This window comes from Notamacropus eugenii, chromosome 5 (genome assembly GCF_028372415.1).
Source record: "Notamacropus eugenii isolate mMacEug1 chromosome 5, mMacEug1.pri_v2, whole genome shotgun sequence".
Taxonomy (NCBI): domain Eukaryota; kingdom Metazoa; phylum Chordata; class Mammalia; order Diprotodontia; family Macropodidae; genus Notamacropus; species Notamacropus eugenii.
The window spans coordinates 308361613-308382803 of record NC_092876.1 but is presented as its reverse complement, the minus strand read 5'-3'; the positions used below and the strand labels follow the sequence as shown (position 1 = coordinate 308382803).

The window sequence follows — 21191 nt, the reverse complement described above, 5'->3', positions numbered from 1 at the left end:
TCTATGGAATTATCCTAGAGGTAACAGGGAACCACTAAAGAGTTTTGAATAGGGGAGTGGACATGGTCTGAGAAGTGCCTTAGGAAGATATTTCAGTAGTTTTGTGGAGAATGGATCAGAGGGAGAAGAAAACTGAAATCGTGGGAGATAATATAGAACATTTAAGATAAATTGTGAAAAGCAAGAGGGAAGGGACTTTATTAGGGGATAGAAGAGTGAGGAGAGGGACTGGAAGAGAGAGAAATGAGTGAATAAATAGAAAGAGGACATTATGATAATTCAGTTGCTTTGTAAGGAGGTGATAAAGAAATCCTTGTCAGTAAAAGAAAAATGACTATTCTCATGAACATACAAAAAGAAAATATTAACTCTGAAATGCTGAACTCATAGAAAAATGAAAGAAAAACATTGTGACTTCATCTTCAAGTGATGCTGCTGTGGAAAAATTCATGGAAAAAAGGAAAATCCATCCAGAAGATGTATTCAAAGTATGTCAATGCCTCTTTATCTCCATGTGTCTTTATCATAGGAATATGTAACAAATAGCATACATTTTATGTATTCATGGGACTTTTCAATATTGCCTCAATCTTTTTGTTCCTAACATCTAAACAATAAAATAGTATCACAAATTAAAAAACACACACCAAAATTTCCTGTCTGTCTGTCTCTCTCATCACAACCTGTATCAGCACATTTCAGGCATTCCATTTTAGTTGATTTCCACCCATTTTCATTCCCTCTCTTCCATTCTTCTATCCTGTAATAAAATCCCTTGCTCTTTGCTTTTCAAAATCTATTTTAAATGTTTTAGATTATCTTACATGATTTCAATCTTCCCTTCCCTCTGATCCATACTCCATAGAACTATTTAAATATCTTCCTAAGGCACTTATTGAACTATGTCCACTCCCCTGTTCAAAAATCTTTACTGGTTCCCTAAACCCTGTAGGATGATTCCCCAACATGGCATTTAAGACCTTCCTCATTCTACCTTTCTAGCCTGTTTTGTATTATTCCCTTTCATACTATGTTCTAGTCATCTGGTCTACTGCTATCAGAATTTGACATTCTATCTCTAATCTCTATGCCTTTTCCACCAGTCATCTGCACTTGCTACCATGTACTCCATCTTCAATTTCATATCATAGAGTTCTTATCTTCCTTCTAGGCTCTGGTCATGGCAGGATTCCCCTAGATGTCAGGATTCTTTGTCTCCTCAAATTACCTTGTTTTCAGGAAAATGATAAATGTTGGAGAAGATGTAGGAGAATTGGAACACTAATTCATTGTTGGTGGAGCTGTGAGCTGATCCACCCATTTAGGAGAGCAATTTGGAACTATGCCCAAAGGGCAACAATACCACTTCTAGGGCTGTATCCCAAAGAGATCATAAAAATGGGAAAAGGACCCACTTGTACAACAAATAGTTATACCAGCTCTTTTTTTTGGTGGGCAAGAACTGAAAATTGATGAGATACTCATCAACTGGGGAATGACTGAACAAGTTGTGGTATATGAATATAGTGGAATACTATTGTGTTATAAGAATTGATGAGCAGGTAGACTTTGGGGAAACCTGGAAAGACTTACATGAGCTGATGCTGAGTGAAGTGAACAGAACCAGGAAAATATTATAGATAGTAAAGTCACAGTGTGTGAGGACTGATTTTGATAGACTTAGTCTTTCTCAGCAATGCAAAGACCTAAAACATTTCCAAGAGAATCATGATGCAAAATGCCATTCACATCCAGAGAAAGAACTATAGAGTTGGAATACAGAACGAAGCAGACTGTTTTCTCTTTTGTTACGTTTCGTTGTGTTTTGTTTTTCTCATGGTTTCTTCCATTCATTATAATTCTAGCAACATGACTGGTATGTAAATGTATTTAATGGGAATGAATGTTTAGAGCTCACATAAGATTACATGCAGTCTGGGAGAGAGAGGGGGGAAGGAGGGGAAGAAAATTTAAAACTTATGGAAGTTAATGTTGAAAACTGAGAACAAATAAATTAATAAATTTGGAAAAAAATTAAAAAATTACCTTGTTTTCTTTTTGTGTATATGATTTGTGTATCCCCTGCTTCTCCCCTGCCTCAGGAAAGCACAAACTCCTTGAGTCTCAGACTTTCATTTTTGCTTTTCTGTCCTCAATACCTGGACTCGTGTGATGCATGTAGTATTCACTTAATAAACGTTTATTGAATTGAATTGATATTTACAGATCTCATATGCCTTCCAGGTAACAATAGAAAAATCCTTTAAGAATGGATTTACCTGTGAGTCCTTGGTCTCCCTTATCTCCTTTGGCTCCAACTTCACCTTTAGGGCCTCTCAGGCCACCATCCCCTTTGATTCCTTTCTCACCCTGGAGTCCTGCAGCACCTGGACACAGAACATCAAGTAAGTAACCACCATTCCTCTTAGGATTGGGGACACAGGTGAAATGGCAATGGGTATTCTGGAAGCAAGAGGCCATGGGATTGAGAGAATGAACAGATTGCAAAGTGGTGCCTTAGCTCAGCTGATTGGTTTGGTTTGTTAATATCATTTACACTGGATAATTCTTTGCAGAGCAAAGTAATCCTATGAGGGTTCAAAATCTTCCCATTCTGGCACACATGTATGAGGGAAAGGAGAATATCTTTGGTCATGGTAACTCTCATTCATCTTCCACTATACCCAGCCCCCACACAACAAAGGTTCGTTCCTATGTTCCAGATCCTAGACATACCAGCAAAAACTGACAGTTTGAGAAAAATGCCTGGGGAGAAGGAATTTAGCAAGAGAGAGTCAGTATTAGCTCCATCCAGTTCATTATCTTTTCCTAGAGCTATGCAGATGGGTCAGTAGGAATCAATAGCTTAGTCTAACTAAGAATTACAAGGTTTTATATCAATAGCCAAAAGGGAATTAGTTACCAGCAGGTCCTCGTTCCCCTGGAGTACCCTTTGGTCCTTGGATGCCTAGTGTATAAGAAGAAAGACAAAATTCAGTCACTATTCTCTAAATCACTTTCTGATTTAAATTTGTAAGTTAGATGTTACGGGGGATAAAACAATAAAAAAGCAGATAGAAATATGATTACCACTAAATCACAGCATATATGAAATCTGAACAATCAAGTTAGTCCTTGATGCACCTCCGTCTTCTCTTTGTAAAGTTGGGGGATGTGACACATACTTGCTGTTGTTCAGTTGTTTTGGTTGTGTCTGACTCTTCATGACCCCATTTGGACTTTTCTTGGTAAAGATACTAGAGTTGTCTACCATTTCCATGTTTATTTTTCCAGCTCATTTTAAAGAAGAGCAAACTGAGGGATACAGGGTTAAATAACTTGCCCAGGGTCACACAGCTAGGAAGGTCTGAGACAGAATTTGAACTCAGATCTTTCTGACTCCAGACCCCCTGCTGTATCCACTGTGGCACCTACCTGCCCTGTTGCATGTACTATCAAATACAATTAAATTGTTAATTGATTTTGCTAAAGAGCTTTTTATTTTTTTTTTCATTTTTATTATAAGAAATGCCTCACTGGACAGTAGAGGGGGAAGAGATATGTTTGTAATGTAAAAACAACAGTATCCTCATAATAAAAGATGAACAACAAAAAGTGGCAAATGAGAGTTAGAGAAAACAAGTTTTATTAAGATTATTAGTGTAGGGAGAGAATGTTGTGGGCTGAAACTGATGAGAGAAAGGATCATGTAATAGGTGAGATTTGGGCCGATATTCGACCTTCAATAATACGCAGGGTTTGGCTAGGGGGATAGGACTGGAGAGAGCATCCTAGGGGAGTGAACAGTGTGAGCAAAGGCAGAGAGGTAGGAAAGGACAAGGTCAGGTGAGGAGATGATAAGTATACCAGATTGGCTGGAACAACAGCCAGAGCTGGTGCTTACATAGGGCTTTACGTTTGTCTGGTGCTAGCTAGAAGCTCAGAAAAAAAAAATCCTTTGTTCAGTGTGGAAATTCATTTCAGAAAAAATAAAGCTGGATCTTTCCTGAGTTTATTTATATCTCTATGCAGCAGTCCTTCTCCCATTTACCTGCTGCTCCTGGGTTCCCTGGTGGTCCCCTGGGCCCAGGTAGTCCTGAAAGGGAAAGTAAATTGATCATGAAGCATGAGTGCCTGAAGAGACAATGGCTCCTCTCAGCATCAGAAAGGCATAAATCATGTGGCTGCATACCTGGGTTTCCATCGTTTCCAGAGTTTCCCTTTTCTCCCTTCACACCTGGCAAGCCGGGTAACCCAGCAGCACCTTTTTCCCCCTGGGGTCCTGAAGAAAAAGGAAAGACACCAATAAGCAGAACAAAGACTGATGGATATAAACCCCGGTATCGTGACAATTACTTATATCAATTAAAAACACTGGCTCTTTTTTGTGGCCAAGGCCACACTGGTGATTTCTTCCAGTGCCACCTTCTGAACTCCAGTGCCACCTTCACTCATTTATCTGCCTTGGACTGTGAGCAGCCTCTTCATCTCTCTTTATTTTTGGAAGCTGGTTGAGAATGAGATCGTTTCCTTCTTTGTCTGTTTATCCTTAGCACCCAGAATGATGCCTGGCACATAACAGACCCTTAAGCCTTCTTGATGGATGTGTAGATCTGGTCTTGTTACAGTTGTAAATTTTAGACAAACTACCATACAAGGATATGTGAGGAAAAAATTGGAATCCTTATAACTGGAGAAGAGAATTGATGTAGTGGGAGAAGCACTGGACTGGGTTCAGCTCCCAACCCTGCCACTTACTAAGACCTTCACCATCTAACCCCATCTGAGTCGCAGTTTCCTTAGCTCTAAAAGGACAGAATTAGATTGGATGATTCATGATGAAAAGTAGCTCCCTTCTGACTTTGACAGTATATGATTCTTTGCCATGATAAAGGCAGCTAAGTGACATAGTAGAAAGAATACTGGACCTGCAGCCAGGAATGGATGAATTCACATCTGGCTTCAGACACTCACCAGCTGTGTTACACTGGGCAAGTCACTTGATGTGTACTTACCTCAGTTTCCTCCAACAAAATGGAAAAATAATAGAACCTGTACCACAGGGTTAGTTGTGAGAGATAAGTGAGATAATATCTGTAAAGTGCTCAGCACAGTGCTTTGACACATAGTAGGTGCTTGATAAATACTTATCTCCTTCCTCCCTTTCTTTCTTTTCTTTCTTTTCTTTCTTTCGTTTCTTCCTTCCTTCTTTTCTTCCTTCCTTCCTTCTTTTCTTCCTTTCTTCCTTCCTCCCTTTCTTTCTTTCTTTCTTTTTCTTGCTTCCTTTCTTTTTCTTTCTTTCTTTCTTTTTCTTTCTTTCTTTCTCTTTCTTTCTTTCTTTTTCTTTCTTTCTTTCTTTTTCTTTCTTCCTTTTTTCTTTCTTTCTTTCTTTCTTTCTTTCTTTCTTTCTTTCTTTCTTTCTTTCTTTCTTTCTTTCTTTCTTCCTTCCTTCCTTCCTTCCTTCCTTCCTTCCTTCCTTCCTTCCTTCCTTCCTCCCTCCCTCCCTCCCTTCCTTCCTTTCTTTCTTTCTTTCTCTCTCTCTCTTTCTTTCTTTCTTTCTTCCTTTTCTTCCTTCCTTCCCTCATATTAATCCATAAGGGCTTTATAAAAGATATTAGTAGTTCCATTTTATAGATGATGAGACTGAGGTACAGAGCAGTTGGGTTATAGATTGCAAAGTCACTGTAATTTGTTGAGGTTTGGAGACAGTTCCTAGACATGTAGCACAGAGATCTCTCCCAATAGCTTAAGCTTCCTCCTCCTCAATTACTTAAATAATGAAGTCACACAGATATTGGCACATATTGTCACAGGGTGCTCTTATTTTCTTAACAATCAAGGGAAGAACACTTTGCTCAGTTCCTCCAGGACAGCAGTTCTTAAACTTTTTGGTCTTAGGACCCCTTTATACTCCTAAGGTTATTAAGAATCCTCCAAGGAGTTTTTGTTTATATGGGTTATATCCATTGATGTATATTCTGTTAGAAATTAAAACATCTCATTATTATTAATATGAAAATAGTTTGACCTCATGGATCCTCTGAAAGTGTCTTGGGGACCCCTGGGGTCTCCAGACCATACTTTGAGAAGTGCTGATCTGGAATTCATCTCCCTTAAGCATCTTTGCCAGAAGCAGAATTCAGTGGCTTATTCCTTCTGCCTAGATTTTAGTGGAAGTTCTGGTTGTTAGCTGACTGGCATCCACTTCCCTGAATGTCGTGTTATTTCTAGGAAAAGTGAAAAGTTCTGAATAGTTTTAGTGCCATTGTGGAAACTGCCCCAGGAGTAGTTCTCAGAACTGCTTTCCAATGTAAATAAATCTGAAGCAACTTCTCCTTTCTTTATTGGTGGCTGTGGTATGTTTGGGCATGGTGGCTTAGATATTCTGGACAAGCTTTTGTGGTAGGAGCCTGAGATATCATGATTCTGTGATTTTTCACAAGACCTCACTTTCTTCCAGTTAGAAAACTCTGGAACTGGAAGCTAGGTGGCACAATGCTGCACATGGAGTCAGAGAGACCTCTACCTAGCTGTGTGACCCTGGGCAAATCAATTAATCTCTCTTGTGCCTCAGTATCCTCATCTACAAAATGGGAATAATAACACTTCTTTCACAGGGTAGTTGTGAGAATATAATGAAATAACTTATAAAACTTGGAAAACCTTAAAGCACCTTATAAATGCTAGTTATTCATACCGTATGCTTATTTTATTGTAGATACTATCTGCTTACAAGAAACAGTATTGAAGAAGAAATTTTTTTTTTTTTTGGTGAAGCAGTTGTGGTTAAGTGACTTGCCCAGGGTGACACAGCTAGTCTCAAGTGTCTAAGGCCACATTTGAACTCAGATCCTTCTGACTCCAGGGTAGGTGCTCTATCCACTGTGCCACCTAGCTGCCCCAAAGGAAGAAAATCTTGATAAAGAAACTAACAAAAGGGAAGCCTAAGGAATTTAAGGAAAGGGAAAGGAGAGAAAGCCTAAGACTTAGCAGGGTCCTGGGAGAATTTAAGGACTAATTGTATGTATGAGCTACTTTTTTTATTGTGTTTGGTTATAATCATCATCATTCTTATTATCATTAACACCAATTCATAGAGCTATCTTCCCTATAATCAATTGTCTCTCTTGAATCACTGGCTTTCAGCAACAGAAGACAGAAAGCAGGGGCTCAGAACCTCTTCACTCTTACCTAGGGATGACACTACTTTCAGGGATGTTTGGGAAAAGCAATTCAGTTTGAATGAATATGTGGCTTGGAATTTTATACCTGGAAGTAGGTAAGAGAACTTTTAAAGAATCGATAAACTAAGCTGAGAACAGATGTTTGGATTTCTGATGGTTCTTGCAAAAGCACCCACTATATTTGAAGTGCTCAAAATTCCCTCCCTGAAGAATGACTTGCTATTTTCTAGACAGTACACAGTACACACTGGAGTCACTTAATAAATAATGGATCCAAAGATTCTTGCCTTGAGAAAGTTTCATCTATGTATTCCTGGATTGAATGTCAACCAAACCAAGAGTTATTTATTGCTGATTTTATTGAGTAACTACTATATGCAAGGTCCTATGGAGGACGCAAAGATGAATAAGGTACAGTACCTCCCCGCAAGATATTACAATCTAATAAGGAAGATAAGACATCCTTGAAAATAGAAGGCAAAGTATGCTAAGTAGTAAATGTAGCATAGACAGTACATGCAACAGGAGTTCAGAGGAAGAAAAGATGGACTGTTGAAGGATAGGAGAGGTGAGACTTGGGACTTGGCCTTGGAGGATGGTTAGGAATTATTTAGGTGGAGGGGAGAAGTAGAGTGTCTGCTCCCAAAAAAGGGGAAAGTACAGATAAAGGCAAAGAGGGAAGGAAACACAAGGCATGTTGCTTAAATGGTAAAGATGTGGAGAAGTCTTGTTGGGAGATAAGACTAGAAAGTTCAGTTGGGGTCATGTTTTGTGAAATTTCAAAAGAGAGATTTTAACATAATCTAATGAAGGAGTAAGGGAAGCAAAAGTAGACCTACCTGGAGAACCTGGATCACCTTTGCTCCCTCGAAATTCTGAAACAAGGAAGCATTGTATGTCACCGTCTGTGCTGGATCATTTTGGACACCCCTCCCACAGAACTCAGCTTTCCCCAAGCTGAAGGTCTCTGCCCTTTGAAAAGACACATAGGGACACTACACTCCCCAAGAGTACATTCTTCTGGTGAGTTTGGATGTTGGACACATGTAATCTCCTGTCTTGTACTGAATATACCTTGTGAAGAGTAACCTTAATGTGGCCAAAACACCCTAAGTGAAGAGTGATCATTTTGGTTGCTAATCCAGATTTTTTTTCCTACAGACTACTAATCACCTGGAATAACCAGATGTTTGGTGTGTAGGCTAAAGAGGTGGATGAGGAGCAACTAAAATTTTTACTTTCTTTTGCAACTGCTTTGCTTTAATTTATATAGACACAAACTCTATTCAAATATTGTCATGGGAAGGAAGAGTAAGATACTTTTCCTGATATGACAAAGATCCCTGGGATCTTCAAAGTTGGAGTGAGGATACTTTCAGTGAGAGCTTCCTGGCCTGGAAGCTCTCTATGAAAACTATGAGCATAAATTTCTTAATTTATATTTTGACATTCTAGAGTCATGTAGACTTGATCTCTGTCTTTATGGAAAGATAATGTCTTATTCATAGACACTACACTGAACTACAGAATCCTAAGATAACCAAGAATGGAACCATTTCATCAGTTGAGGTGGCTTTGTTGATATCAGTATGAAAAGTGCTGATGGTCCAAACCTGCAGGGAGAAGCTTATGGTGTTCAGGGACAGCATTTGGTTTCTTCAAGTAATAGGACTAGCAGAATTGCCCCTTTTGCTCAATCCTATGGCCTTTATAGCCTAAGATTTGGGCTCTGATAAGGGAGCTGTGGAGAGGTTTGGGTTGTTCTAACAGACATCTCTCTCTCTTTCGAAAAAAAAATGTTTATTTATTTTTATTTTGAGTTCCATTTTCATTCCCTCTCTCCAGTCCCTCCGCCACTCACCAAGAAGGTGAGCTATACATGTAAAATTGTGAAAAACATCTTTTCATATTAGTTACATCACAAAGCAAGAAAAACAAAGAAAGTGAGAAAATCATATTTCAGTTGGCACTCAGAGACCATCAGTTATCCTTTCTGGAGGATTTTCATCATGAGTTCTTTGGAATTACACAGATATCATTCTTAAAGGTCAAACAACATGTCCCAAATATTCCTAGCTTCTCTTAATAACTTGTTTCACTCAGAAGCCATTTTGTATTTTTCACCAAGACCATTTCTCAGAGTGGCAAGTTCCCTAAGATTACTCCAGATTGACATGGAGATTCCTTTTGTTGATTCTAATATGGTTTCATTCAAGTATCAAGATTGACACTTGTTCTAGAATTACGGAATCTGGCAAATCAGGTCAATGTTCACCTTCTCCTTTGGAATTTACAGATTCATGTCCCTATTTTTTGTTACCATAATTGAGACTGACTTTGTGCAGAACCCTGGGGGAGGAGTGGAATGTTATATACCTGGCCTTGAAGCAGCGGCAGCTATGGTAGACAGTAGCATAATGTAGCATTCAAATGTAAGCTCCCTTAGGGTACATTTTGCAATTGTATCTGCTTCCTTTTTAAAAAAATTCTCAGTACATCGTACATAGTAGGTACTTAATAAATAGTTATTTAATGAATGAATATATGGAGAACATTCAGGCCCTGGAATTATCCCCTCTTTTGCATCGTATGTATTTTCAGAGACTAGGACCAGCCTCTAACTCCCTTCTAACTCCTCTAAATTGAGACTGGAAAACCAAGGGGGTAAATGGAAAATGAGACAGCTCCTCCTATTTATCCAGGCTTTGTTTTTGACAGTTGGCTCAGCTCTGCCAGGGAAACAGATTGGTTAACTCTCATGTCCCTATCATATTTACCTTACATACGTGAGAGTAGAAAACCCTTCCTCTCCCTCTCCTTTTTCCCTTTCTCCTCTATAGTTGTATCCCTAGTGCTTCACACAGCGTTTGACGCATAGGAAGTGCTTAATGCATTTTCATTCATCTATTCCTTCTCCCTGGGAAGTGTAGTGTGTGAGAGACTGGATATTGTAACCTTAATTGGAAAGTAGTTGAGTAAGTGAGAGGATGGATTGAGCTTCTTGAATCTGTACTAAGAATCATGATATGCATACTTCGGCTGTTTTAGCCTCACTTCAACCCTAGGTAGGGGACAAGGAGTGAGAAGGCAGAGATTATTCTCCTTATTATAACAACGCTGAAACTAAGGTTCAAGGTGCTAAAATGCCTGCCCCAAGGATACATGATGAATTAAGGATGGAACCAGGAATCTATCCCACTCAGTTCTCCTTCCTCACAGGATAATTTTCCAGGCAGATTAATCTGTCTTCCCATGTTTCAGCGTTCCTACCAACATGAACATAGGGCTTCCTTCTCTTCTCTTCTTCTCTGAGGTGGCCCCTTGTGACAAAGGTAGAAAGGACCAGAAAACGAGCAGAGAAATCAGATATACTGCTTACCTGGGTTCATGGTAATTTTATCCATCCTTCCACATAATTCTTTCTGGCTGGTCTGCACTTCAGTGATTGCATTTTCAATTTCCAGAAACCTTTCTTCACTTTTAATGTTGAGAGGTGACTGGATGGACTTCATATAGGAGAAAGAGGGACCTGATTCTCCATCCAGGGGGGCTTCCAGTGTTCCATTGGGAAAGAACAGTCTATCGAGTAGTAGGAGCCGAGATCTCTGGGAATTCATTTCCTTCTGTAGACTCAAAACTATATATACATGCTTCTTATAGAACCTTAATAGTCATGAATGATATTAATGTATAACTTTCATATTTTCACATTTCTCTAGACAGATAGAAGATGGAAGACAAATCAACACTGTGCCTCTTCTAATTCCCAAATCATAAGATCATTGAAGTTAGAACTGTAATGTACCTTATAGCTCCAATTTTTCTTATTTTAAAGATATAGAAATTAAGACCCACAGAGATTTATGATTTGCTAAAAGCTAGACATGAAGAGGAAATAAGTTATAAAAGGATAAAAGGGTGGTTTATTGGGAGTCCAGTGGGGGCTATGCCTTGGCCATAGTGAGGCATTTATAGGCTGATTGTGTGCAGATGACCCTCATCTTTCTTTTTCAAATTATCAGTTAGCAAGGTCACTTCATTCTTGTACATCTGTCACATCTGAATCATTACCAAGCTTTTGAGTTTAGGGAGTGGTTCCCTAAGCCAGGGCTTACAATGATGTGCCAATTCCTAGGGATGACTATTTAAATGGCACTCTTACATGACCACAGTTTGATTTCCCTCACTTTATGTAGTTCTTTGGACTTAACATGTAGAACCAATCTTCTTAGAATAGAGACTACAACCTAAGTCCATCATGGGTAATTGAGGACTCATAGAGGTTTCCATTTGGCCTCCTCAGTCCCTCTTTCATGATTCCCTGGTATGTCAAGCAGCAAACCGTAGGGGAGGGTTGATGCATGATTTTCTACTCTACTATCCTCATCATTGCTCATGGGTGGTACCTGTTTCTTGTATTGACTTGATCTAGAAAACTGTCAGCTTTCCACCACGATGGCTTCATTATCAGGACCTCTTCCCAATTTCCTACTTAATCTTGGTGTTTCAGAAGAATCCACTAATGCCTCAAACTCACTCCCCCTTTCCCCCCAAAAAAAGACTAAACAAAAGTTGTTAATCCCTGTCTTTAGAAATAGGTAGATTTCGCAGTATGTTACATCAATGCATACACTAACATCTTACTAATTCAGTTTGGCTGCCTGTATAAATTATTAAAGAATCTGAATGGCAGGAGTGTTTTAAAAGAAACATAAAATCAAGAGCATACAGTAATCCTAACTAAACTAACAAAGGGTTACCTGATGGAAGTCTTAGAAAGACTGCTTAAATGAAGGAATCATTTGTAATTAGCATATAAATATTACCTATAAAGTATTTTAAAATAGTGTGTCCTAAATTTCCTCCTCACTTCCATTCATACCATTCATTTGTTTAACCCAATTCTTTAGAGATAGAGAAAATGAGGATCTATGATCTTTCTAGTCTGTGTCTGAACTGGTCACAAATTCCAAAGTAGGTGGCTACAAATTAATGATTAATTAACTAATTTTTCTATCTAGCCAATTATCATCCACCAGAATTAAAAGGTGACTAGATAATCCCCTGAGAGGATTAATTTTACAAGACTTTCGATTTGGTTAAATAATTAAATTAGAGGAGTATAGTGTTTTATATATAAATGTGTGTGAATGCACACCCACACCCACACGAACACTTATCCTTTCCTAATCCCAAGGTCATCTTGACTTCTTCTGTTTGCCCAGTTGCTTGGACAGTAAGGAAGAAGAATTTCTCAAGTCTCCTGGATTAACAAAATTTCATGCCAGGGCAGGCATCATTCTCTAGCATACAGAGTTTATTTCCAAGAAAAGCAGTTAGTTACCTTTTATCACCAGAAATCCCACACCTGCTGTAAACAGGACTAGGTAGATGATTATTGCAGATGTGATACAGTGTCCTCCACATTTTTTCTTAGGCTTTTTCTCTAAAATACAGAGAGGAGAATATTGATGGGGGCAGAGTAAAGTGGTCTCTAAAAGAATGTATACCAGTAGGATGCAAATCATAAGTCTCACTCCACAAAAGCACCTGGTTTACATTTGACATTAAGAGATGGAGTCAGGTATATGAGGCAGGAAAAGTCCATGTGCCCCACATAGGGTCATTCAGATGCTTCCTGTTCCTCTTAAGAGAGAAGGACTGGAGGAGTCACTTGGATTGGAATCTCTGGGTAAACCACCTGACCCCCCCCAGTGCTCAAACTTCTCCAATGACCTCCTTACCAAGACCTCTCAAGTCTAGATCCAGATCCTATGTCCACATTTCAGTACCCTCACATAAGCAGAGATGGGTCTTGTCTAGTTTCCATAACTATCAACCTTCCTTTCAAAATGCCTTAGGCTCTTCATTTGGGGGGGGGGGGGGGGAATGACTACTTTAAGGGAATGGACATATTTCCAACAATAATTTGTAACATATTTGGTTTGTGGACTCCCATCCCATTGATATTCTAGGACCTTTCTCAAGAATGTTTGATAGGAAAGAATTCTTCACTAATAATAAAAATAGACATTGAATAATAGCTTATCCTAGGGGCATTTCTGGCTGAGCTCCATCAAACATAAGTATGAGCAAAAAGAAATACACAGGATTTGCAGTCCAAAGCAGCAGAAATGAGCCTGAAATTTCAAATTTCCCTGGACTTTTTTCTACAATGAAGTGAAGTTATTGACTTTAGAATTTCTAGGGAAAGGGAGAAAAGAATGAGGTAACAAGCCACTTGTAGGGGGCTTCAAACGTTTGACTCCCAGTGGCTGCAACTTTGTGTGCTTGATTCCTCAATTTCCTTACTCTATTCTGTTTGGTTGTTCTCGCTGTGAAGCAATTTTAAAACTTAGCACTTCTGTCTCTCATCTGAAGCCCCCAAAATATATTCTATTAATAAGCATGACTAGTCTCGAAGTCACAAATGGGCATGGAGCAGGGGAGAACCCTTGTACCACCACTATTCCTTTCATTCCATCTCACTTAGTAGCCATTACTGTAACTCGTGTTATACAGGACATTCAGCTTTTGTTTTTTGTCAACCTTCAAGTAAAAACTGGAGTTCACTGTTCCTGTAGGTTGGTTGCTGAGATTCTGAGTTCAAGTTGCCATTTCTTGAATTTAATTGAATTGTAAGGGAGGTGAGATGGAAAGAAGACCTAGCAACAGATAGATTTTCCACAAAAAAAAAAAAAAAAAAACAAAAGAAAAAAGACTCATTGAAACATTTTTTTAAATGCACAGAAGACAGCAGAAGTTAGGCCAGAAGGAAACACAGACTAGCAAGATAGCTTTGAAAGTTACATGTTGAAATTATTATATACTTAAAAGGAAAAACAAGTTCTATATGCTAGATTTGCAATATGCATACTCTTTTTAGTTCTATTTTGCATGTGGAAATATGAATCTTATTTAATGTCTATTAAGTTCAGAATATTTTTTTAAAGTCCTGTTGAAGCAAGAAGAGGTAGATCCATTATTCAGAGCATTAGTTAGCAAATTATAGAGTAAGAATAAAAGAAGCATTTAATTCCAATTTGTTTCTATTATATTCCTCATGGAGAATATTTTTTAAACTATAAAAGATATAAAAATGCCAGGACAATAAAAGAATCCTTCAGTTCAAGCTTATATTCTTTTAAAAATTAAAATTTTTGTTATTCTGAAATGAAGCATTAGCCTTTTTATAAATAAAGAACAAGATAAGAAATCCTAAATCTGGGGCGGAGTCAAGATGGTGGAGTAGAAAGACGCACATACACATAGCTCCGAACCCACAACCCACAGAACGGCTACAGGGGAGTAAATCACGGCAAATTCTGCACCCAGAGGCCACGGAATATTGGAACGAGGGAGATTTCTGTTCCGGAGGGACCTGCAAACCTCTCATGGGGGGTCCTTTGCGCTGCGGACTGGGCGCCGGGACTGGGAGCTGAGGGCAGCCCTGCAGCAGCCGGGGCACCGAGAGGAAAAGATCCGAGCGGGCTTCGGGGACGGGATCTCCAGCGGCCACGTGGGTCCCTCCACCCACAGAGGGACCTGCAAACCTCTCACAAAAGGTCCGTCGCGCTGCAGACGCGGAGCCCAGCCCAGCCCAGACCTGCTGTGGCCACGGCACCAAGAGAAACAGACCCGAGCAGGCTTCAGGGACGGGATCTCCAGCGGCCGCACAAGTCCCTCCGCCCACAGGTGACGGGGGTCGGTGAGAGAGTCTCTTTGGCGGGTTGAGAGGGGAGTGGGGTGCCCCCATGATTCGGGCCCCCCCGGGAGGTAGAAGCTGAGAGGCGGCTGCAGACTGGGGCTCCCCAAGCGGGCGGGAGCCTGGATCCATTGTGGAAGGTCTGTGCATAAACCCCCTGAGGGAACTGAGCCTGAGAGGTGGCCCTACCCCGACCTGACCACCTGAACTTAATTCTCACACTGAATAGCAGCCCTGCCCCCGCAAAAAGCCCTAAGGCTGGAAGCAGCATTTGAATCTCAGTCCCCAAACGCTGGCTGGGAGGACCAGGAGGCAAGGTGGGTGTGAGGAGAATATTCAGAGGTCAAGTCACTGGCTGGGAAAATGCCCAGAAAAGGGAAAAGAAATAAGACTATTGAAGGCTACTTTCTTGGAGAACAGACATTTCCTTCCTTCCTTTCTGATGAGGAAGAACAATGCTTACCATCAGGCAAAGACACAGAAATCAAGGCTTTTGTGTCCCAGCCCACCCAATGGGCTCAGGCCATGGAAGAGCTCAAAAAGAATTTTGAAAATCAAGTTAGAGAGGTGGAGGAAAAACTGGGAAGAGAAATGAGAGAGATGAAAGAAAAGCATGAAAAGCAGATCAGCTCCCTGCTAAAGGAGAACCAAAAAAATGTTGAAGAAATTAACACCTTGAAAACTAGCCTAGCTCAATTGGCAAAAGAGGTTCAAAAAGCCAATGAGGAGAAGAATGCTTTCAAAAGCAGAATTAGCCAAATGGAAAAGGAGATTCAAAAGCTCACTGAAGAAAATAGTTCTTTCAAAACTAGAATGGCTCAGATGGAGGCTAAGGACTTTGCGAGAAAGCATGATAGCACAGAACAAAGAGAGAAGAGTGGAGAAATGGAAGATAATGTGAAATATCTCATTGGAAAAACAACTGACCTGGAAAATAGATTCAGGAGAGACAATTTAAAAATTTTGGGACTACCTGAAAGCCATGATCAAAAGAAGAGCCTAGACATCATCTTTCATGAAATTATCAAGGAAAACTGCCCTGAGATTCTAAAACCAGAGGGCAAAATAAATATTCAAGGAATCCACAGAACACCGCATGAAAGAGATCCAAAAAGAGAAACTCCTAGGAACATTGTGGCCAAATTCCAGAGTTCCCAGGTCAAGGAGAAAATATTGCAAGCAGCTAGAAAGAAACAATTCAAGTATTGTGGAAATACAATCAGGATAACACAAGATCTAGCAGCCTCTACATTAAGGGATTGAAGGGCATGGAATAGGATATTCCAGAAGTCAAAGGAACTAGGACTAAAACCAAGAATCACCTACCCAGCAAAACTGAGTATAATACTTCAGGGGAAAAAATGGTCTTTCAATGAAATAGAGGATTTTCAAATTTTCTTGATGAAAAGACCAGAGCTGAAAAGAAAATTTGACTTTCAAACACAAGAATGAAGAGAAGCATGAAAAGGTAAACAGCAAAGAGAAGTCATAAGGGACTTACTAAAGTTGAACTGTTTACATTCCTACATGGAAAGACAATATTTGTAACTCTTGAAACATTTCAGTATCTGGGTACTGGGTGGGAGTACACACACACACGCACAGACGCACACATACATAGAGGCAGAGTGCACAGAGTGAATTGAAGAGGATGGGATCATATCTTAAAAAAAAAATGAAATCAAGCAGTGAGAGAGAAAGATATTGGGAGGAGAAAGGGAGAAATTGAATGGGGCAAATTATCTCTCATAAAAGAGGCAAGCAAAAGACTCATTAGTGTAGGGATAAAGAGGGGAGGTGAGAGAAAAACATGAAGTCTACTCTCATCACATTCCACTAAAGGAAAGAATAAAATGCACACTCATTTTGGTAGGAAAACCTATCTCACAATACAGGAAAGTGGGGGACAAGGGGACAAGCAGGGTGGGGGGGATGACAGAAGGGAGGGCATGGGGAGGAGAATGCAATTCGAGGTCGACACTCATGGGGAGGGATAGGATCAAAAGAGAATAGAAGTAATGGGGTACAGGATAGGATGGAGGGAAATATAGTTAGTCCTATACAACACAACTATTATGGAAGTCATTTGCAAAACTACACAGATTTGGCCTATATTGAATTGCTTGCCTTCCAAAGGGAAGGGGTGGAGAGGGAGGGAGCTAAAGAAGTTGGAACTCAAAGTGTTAGGATCAACTGTAATGTTCTTACCACTAGGAAATAAGAAATACAGGTAAAGGGGTAAAGAAAGCTATCTGGCCCTACAGGACAAAAGAGAAGATGGAGACAAGGGCAGAGAGGGATGATAGAAGAGAGAGTAGATTGGTCACAGGGGCAATTAGAATGCTTGGGTTTGGGGGGGGAGGGGATAAAAGGGGAGAAAATTTGTATCCCAAAATTTTGTGAAAATGAATGTTAAAAGTTAAATAAAAAAAAAAGAGAGAAATCCTAAATCCCTATTATATACCGCTTGAATTTTAAAAATATAAATTCAACATGCTGATTTCAAAGCTAAGTTGTTAGTCTGTTTTCCTCTGAGGCTCTCTTTGTTGTTGTTTTTTTTTTTCCTGGACATTAAAAAATACTACACTGACCCTCTTTTCTTTCTTCCTTTCTCACTTTTTCTACCTCTTTTCTCTTTTTCTTTCTTTTTTTCTTCCTTACTTTTTCTTTTTTTCTTCCCTTACTACACTTGTCTCCATCTCTATCCTAAATTCCCTCCTCTATTTAAAAATTCTTTTTTAAATAACAAATAGCCATAGTTAAGCAAAACAAATTCATGGATTGGCCATGGCAAAAAAAAAAATGTACATCACAAATTACTGAGTCTTCCACATTTCTGAAGGATTTTTATTCTAAGGAGAACTTTTTTTTAATACTTCAGATTGAAAGTGGTGATCATCAGAATAAAATCATGGCCAACCAATCGCAATTCCTTCTTCTAATGAGTTATTGGAGTAGTATATTGGAACAATACCATTTTAATTCCAGCAATACATTTGACAAAATTCTTCATGAGTTTGAGAGGTATGTTGCATGTTTTTGAATGGATTTATAGTCACTAATTCACTCTGCCTAAAGAATGTAGATTAGTAATTTGATGTCATTAGGTAAGTATTAGAAAAGCTATAAAAAGTTCATTTGAAGTTCTATATAAGGACAACTTCTTAATAAGAGATGACCCAAAGTGAAATAGGCTAACCAAGTATATTTCACAAATATATCTAGGGATAAAGTCTTAACGAAACATGGGGTAGAGGTGATTATGACAGATGAATAGATAATTTAGGTTACATAAAATTGAAAAACATTTGCATGAACAAAATTAATGCAGCAAGGATGAGAAGGCAAGTGGTCAATGGAGAAATAACTTCATATCAAATAACTCTGAAAAGAATCCTATAGCCAAGATCTATATGGAACTACTAGAAATATTTAAGAACAAAGGCAATTGCAAAAAACGAATGGGTCAGAACATAAATAAACAGAAGAGCATGAAATAGAAATCTTAAATAACCCAATCTCAGAAAATGACCACACCAGAAAGGAATGTCCAAAGGAAGGAGAAATAAACCCTAGTGCAGATGAATTTATGGGCAAAGTCTCAAGATATTTAAAGAATGATTATTACCTATGCAACACAAATAATAATTTTTCTTAGTAATTGTGATAGAAAACACTCTACCAAACTCCTTTGATGAAACAATTATAGTCTTACTACCTAACCTAAGGAGATATAAAGCGGAGAAAGGAAATTATAGGTAACAGTAAAATTGATTTAAAATTTTTAAATAAAATTCTAGCAAGGAGACTTTAATTTTGTATTTCAAAAATTATTTCATAATCAAGTTGGATTTTTCCTAGGAATGGAAGGATGGCTTGGAATCAGGGAAACAATTAATATTATTAATCATATTAAAAGCAAATCCAACCAGACCCATATGATCATGTCACCAGCTACAGAAAAATCTTTTGACAAAATATAGCTCTAATATATACTAAAAACTCTCCATAGGTTTTAAGGAATCATTTGAAAAACAATGAGTGGCATTATGCATAAAACCAAAAGGTAACATTATTTGTAATGTACCAACACTAGAAGTTTTTCCGGTAAATACAAGAATAAAGCAAGCATGCCTCCACCTTCCTTTGCTATTTGCCATTGACTAGAAATGCTAGCAGACAGCAATAATGAAAGAGGAACATAGACAAAGAGGACCAACTCATAGCTTCACTGTACATTAAAAGATTTATCTTCTTGCATTCTACCTAGCATTGACTGTTTCTACCTTTTGTCATCTCCATTTTGCTGGGTGTGAGGTAAAACTTCAGAGTTGATTTCTGTTTAGGTATTAAGACTGGAGGACCTCTGAGGCCCCTGCCTAGAGGCAACTAGGTGGTGCAGTGGATAGAGGGGTGGGCCTGGACTGGGGAAGACCTGAGTTCAAATCTAGTCTCAGACACTTCTTAGTTGTAGGACCATCATGAAGTCACTTAACCTCTGGTTTCCTCAAGTATAAAGTGGGACAATGATATCTATCACCTACCTCCCAACATTGTTTTCAGAACTCAATGAGATAATATGTACAGTGTTGAACATATAAACATATAGTAGGTGTTTAACAAATGCTTGTTTCTTTCCAGTTCTTAGATTCTGTTATTATTTTACAATGAGCACACAACCCAAGTAGATCCCACTGTTTTATTCTTTCCTCAGTCCCTTTTGTAACCAAACTCATGTATTGTCTTGGTACTTGACCAGGGATAGGGATGCTGGCTGGCTAACTAACCTTTCTCCTTGGTTATATGAGCTTTCTACTCTAAAAGCAGTTATAACTTAGGATCATGGAATAGAAAGCTTAAAAAGACCTTCTAGCTTATCTGCCTCATCTTGCAGATAAAGTCACTGAGGACAAGGGATATTAAATGACTTACTCAAGGTTACACAGTTAATAAGCAGCTGAGACAGGATTCAAACTCCCATTGTCTGACTAAATCCAATGTCTTTTCTATTATGAGAAGTTACCCTTTCTAAGCCCACAAGCCCCAGCAAGGTATTGAGAGCTGAATGGTGAGCTACATGTCTTCAGGGCTCATGTAAGTTTTTCTGCCTCAATTCCCCTTTTATCTTGATGGCAACTTAAAAATATGTGAAATAAAATGGGAGGGAGAGGAGGAAGAGAAATGTGTTCAGATCTTCTACCATGTCTAAATTATAGAATTTGAGAGTTGAAAGGAACAATGGCATCTATTTAATCTATTTTTATATTTAATTTGATAATCTATTAGCATTAACAAGAGATGCAGTTGTCCAGCATCTGCTTGAAGATCTCAAAAGAAGGAAACCCCATGACTTCTCTAGACCTTTCATTCTGGGACTGCTCTAATAGCGAAGATGTTTTTCCTGACACCAAATTGAAATTTGTCCCTTTGTAGCTAGGACCCATTTCTCCTGGTTTTGCCCTCTGGGCTCAAATTAAATAAGTCTAGTCCCTCCTCCAAGTGACAGCCCTTCAAATAATTAGACAGATATTATGGCCTTATCCTATACCTTTCATTAATTTCTCTGATCTGCAGAGGAGAAACAACAAAAGAGAGTGTCAGAGTGTCATGATGTCTAAAGACTGACAAGGTTGGAGGTGAGGTTAAGAAGCTGAGATCTCTCAAGGAAGGAAAAGCAGAGGAAAAGGACATGGACCCTGCCCTATCCACTGTATCACCCAAGTAGGATACCTAAGTTCTATTGATGGCTCTGCCAAGAACTCACTGCATGAGCTTGAGCCAGTCACTTCCCCTCTGGGACACTGGTTTCTATGTCTAAAAAATAAAGGATAATGGGGCGCAGAAGTAAAAGTGCTAGATTTGAAGCCAAAGGACTCAATTTCAAATTTCAGTTTCAAATCCTAGTTCTACCTCTTCTAAACCAAGTCACTTTATCCCTCTGGGTCTCAGTTTGCTTATCTGTAAAATGATGGCTTCTGTGGGCCCTCCCAACTCTAAATCTGTAATCATACTAGAGGATCACTAAGACTGCTTTCAATTCCAATGCTTTGAATTCTAAGCCAATCTGCATATAGAGTTCTGTTAGGGTTAGAATAAGTATTCTTTCTTCCAGAAACTGGGCTATTTTCACCTTCTTATCTTTGCTTTGCTTTTCCCTTAGTTTTTATTTGTTCAGTTAAAACAATCCTTTTGGAAAAATTTCAAGTTTTTCTCAGAAAACAAACATATTTCCCAAATTCACCTACCAAATCTGGAACATTTTGGATGAGACTTTTTCAAGAAGACCTGAGTTTGAATCTTTC

At 38.9% G+C, this 21191-nt stretch overlaps 1 protein-coding gene across 2 annotated transcripts in view; it reads right to left on the bottom strand.

Moving 5' to 3' along the window:
- MARCO (macrophage receptor with collagenous structure) overlaps positions 1 to 21191 on the bottom strand; it is a 69812-nt gene that overhangs the window by 33302 nt on the left and 15319 nt on the right. For both annotated transcript variants that reach the window (XM_072613302.1, XM_072613304.1), the window contains exons 2-8: positions 12529 to 12630; positions 10564 to 10821; positions 8024 to 8059; positions 4193 to 4282; positions 4052 to 4096; positions 2924 to 2968; positions 2280 to 2387 (exon numbers count right to left, since the gene is read on the bottom strand). In XM_072613302.1, coding sequence (XP_072469403.1) covers positions 2280 to 2387; positions 2924 to 2968; positions 4052 to 4096; positions 4193 to 4282; positions 8024 to 8059; positions 10564 to 10821; positions 12529 to 12630 — 684 coding nt within the window. The remainder of the gene's footprint in view (positions 1 to 2279; positions 2388 to 2923; positions 2969 to 4051; positions 4097 to 4192; positions 4283 to 8023; positions 8060 to 10563; positions 10822 to 12528; positions 12631 to 21191) is intronic.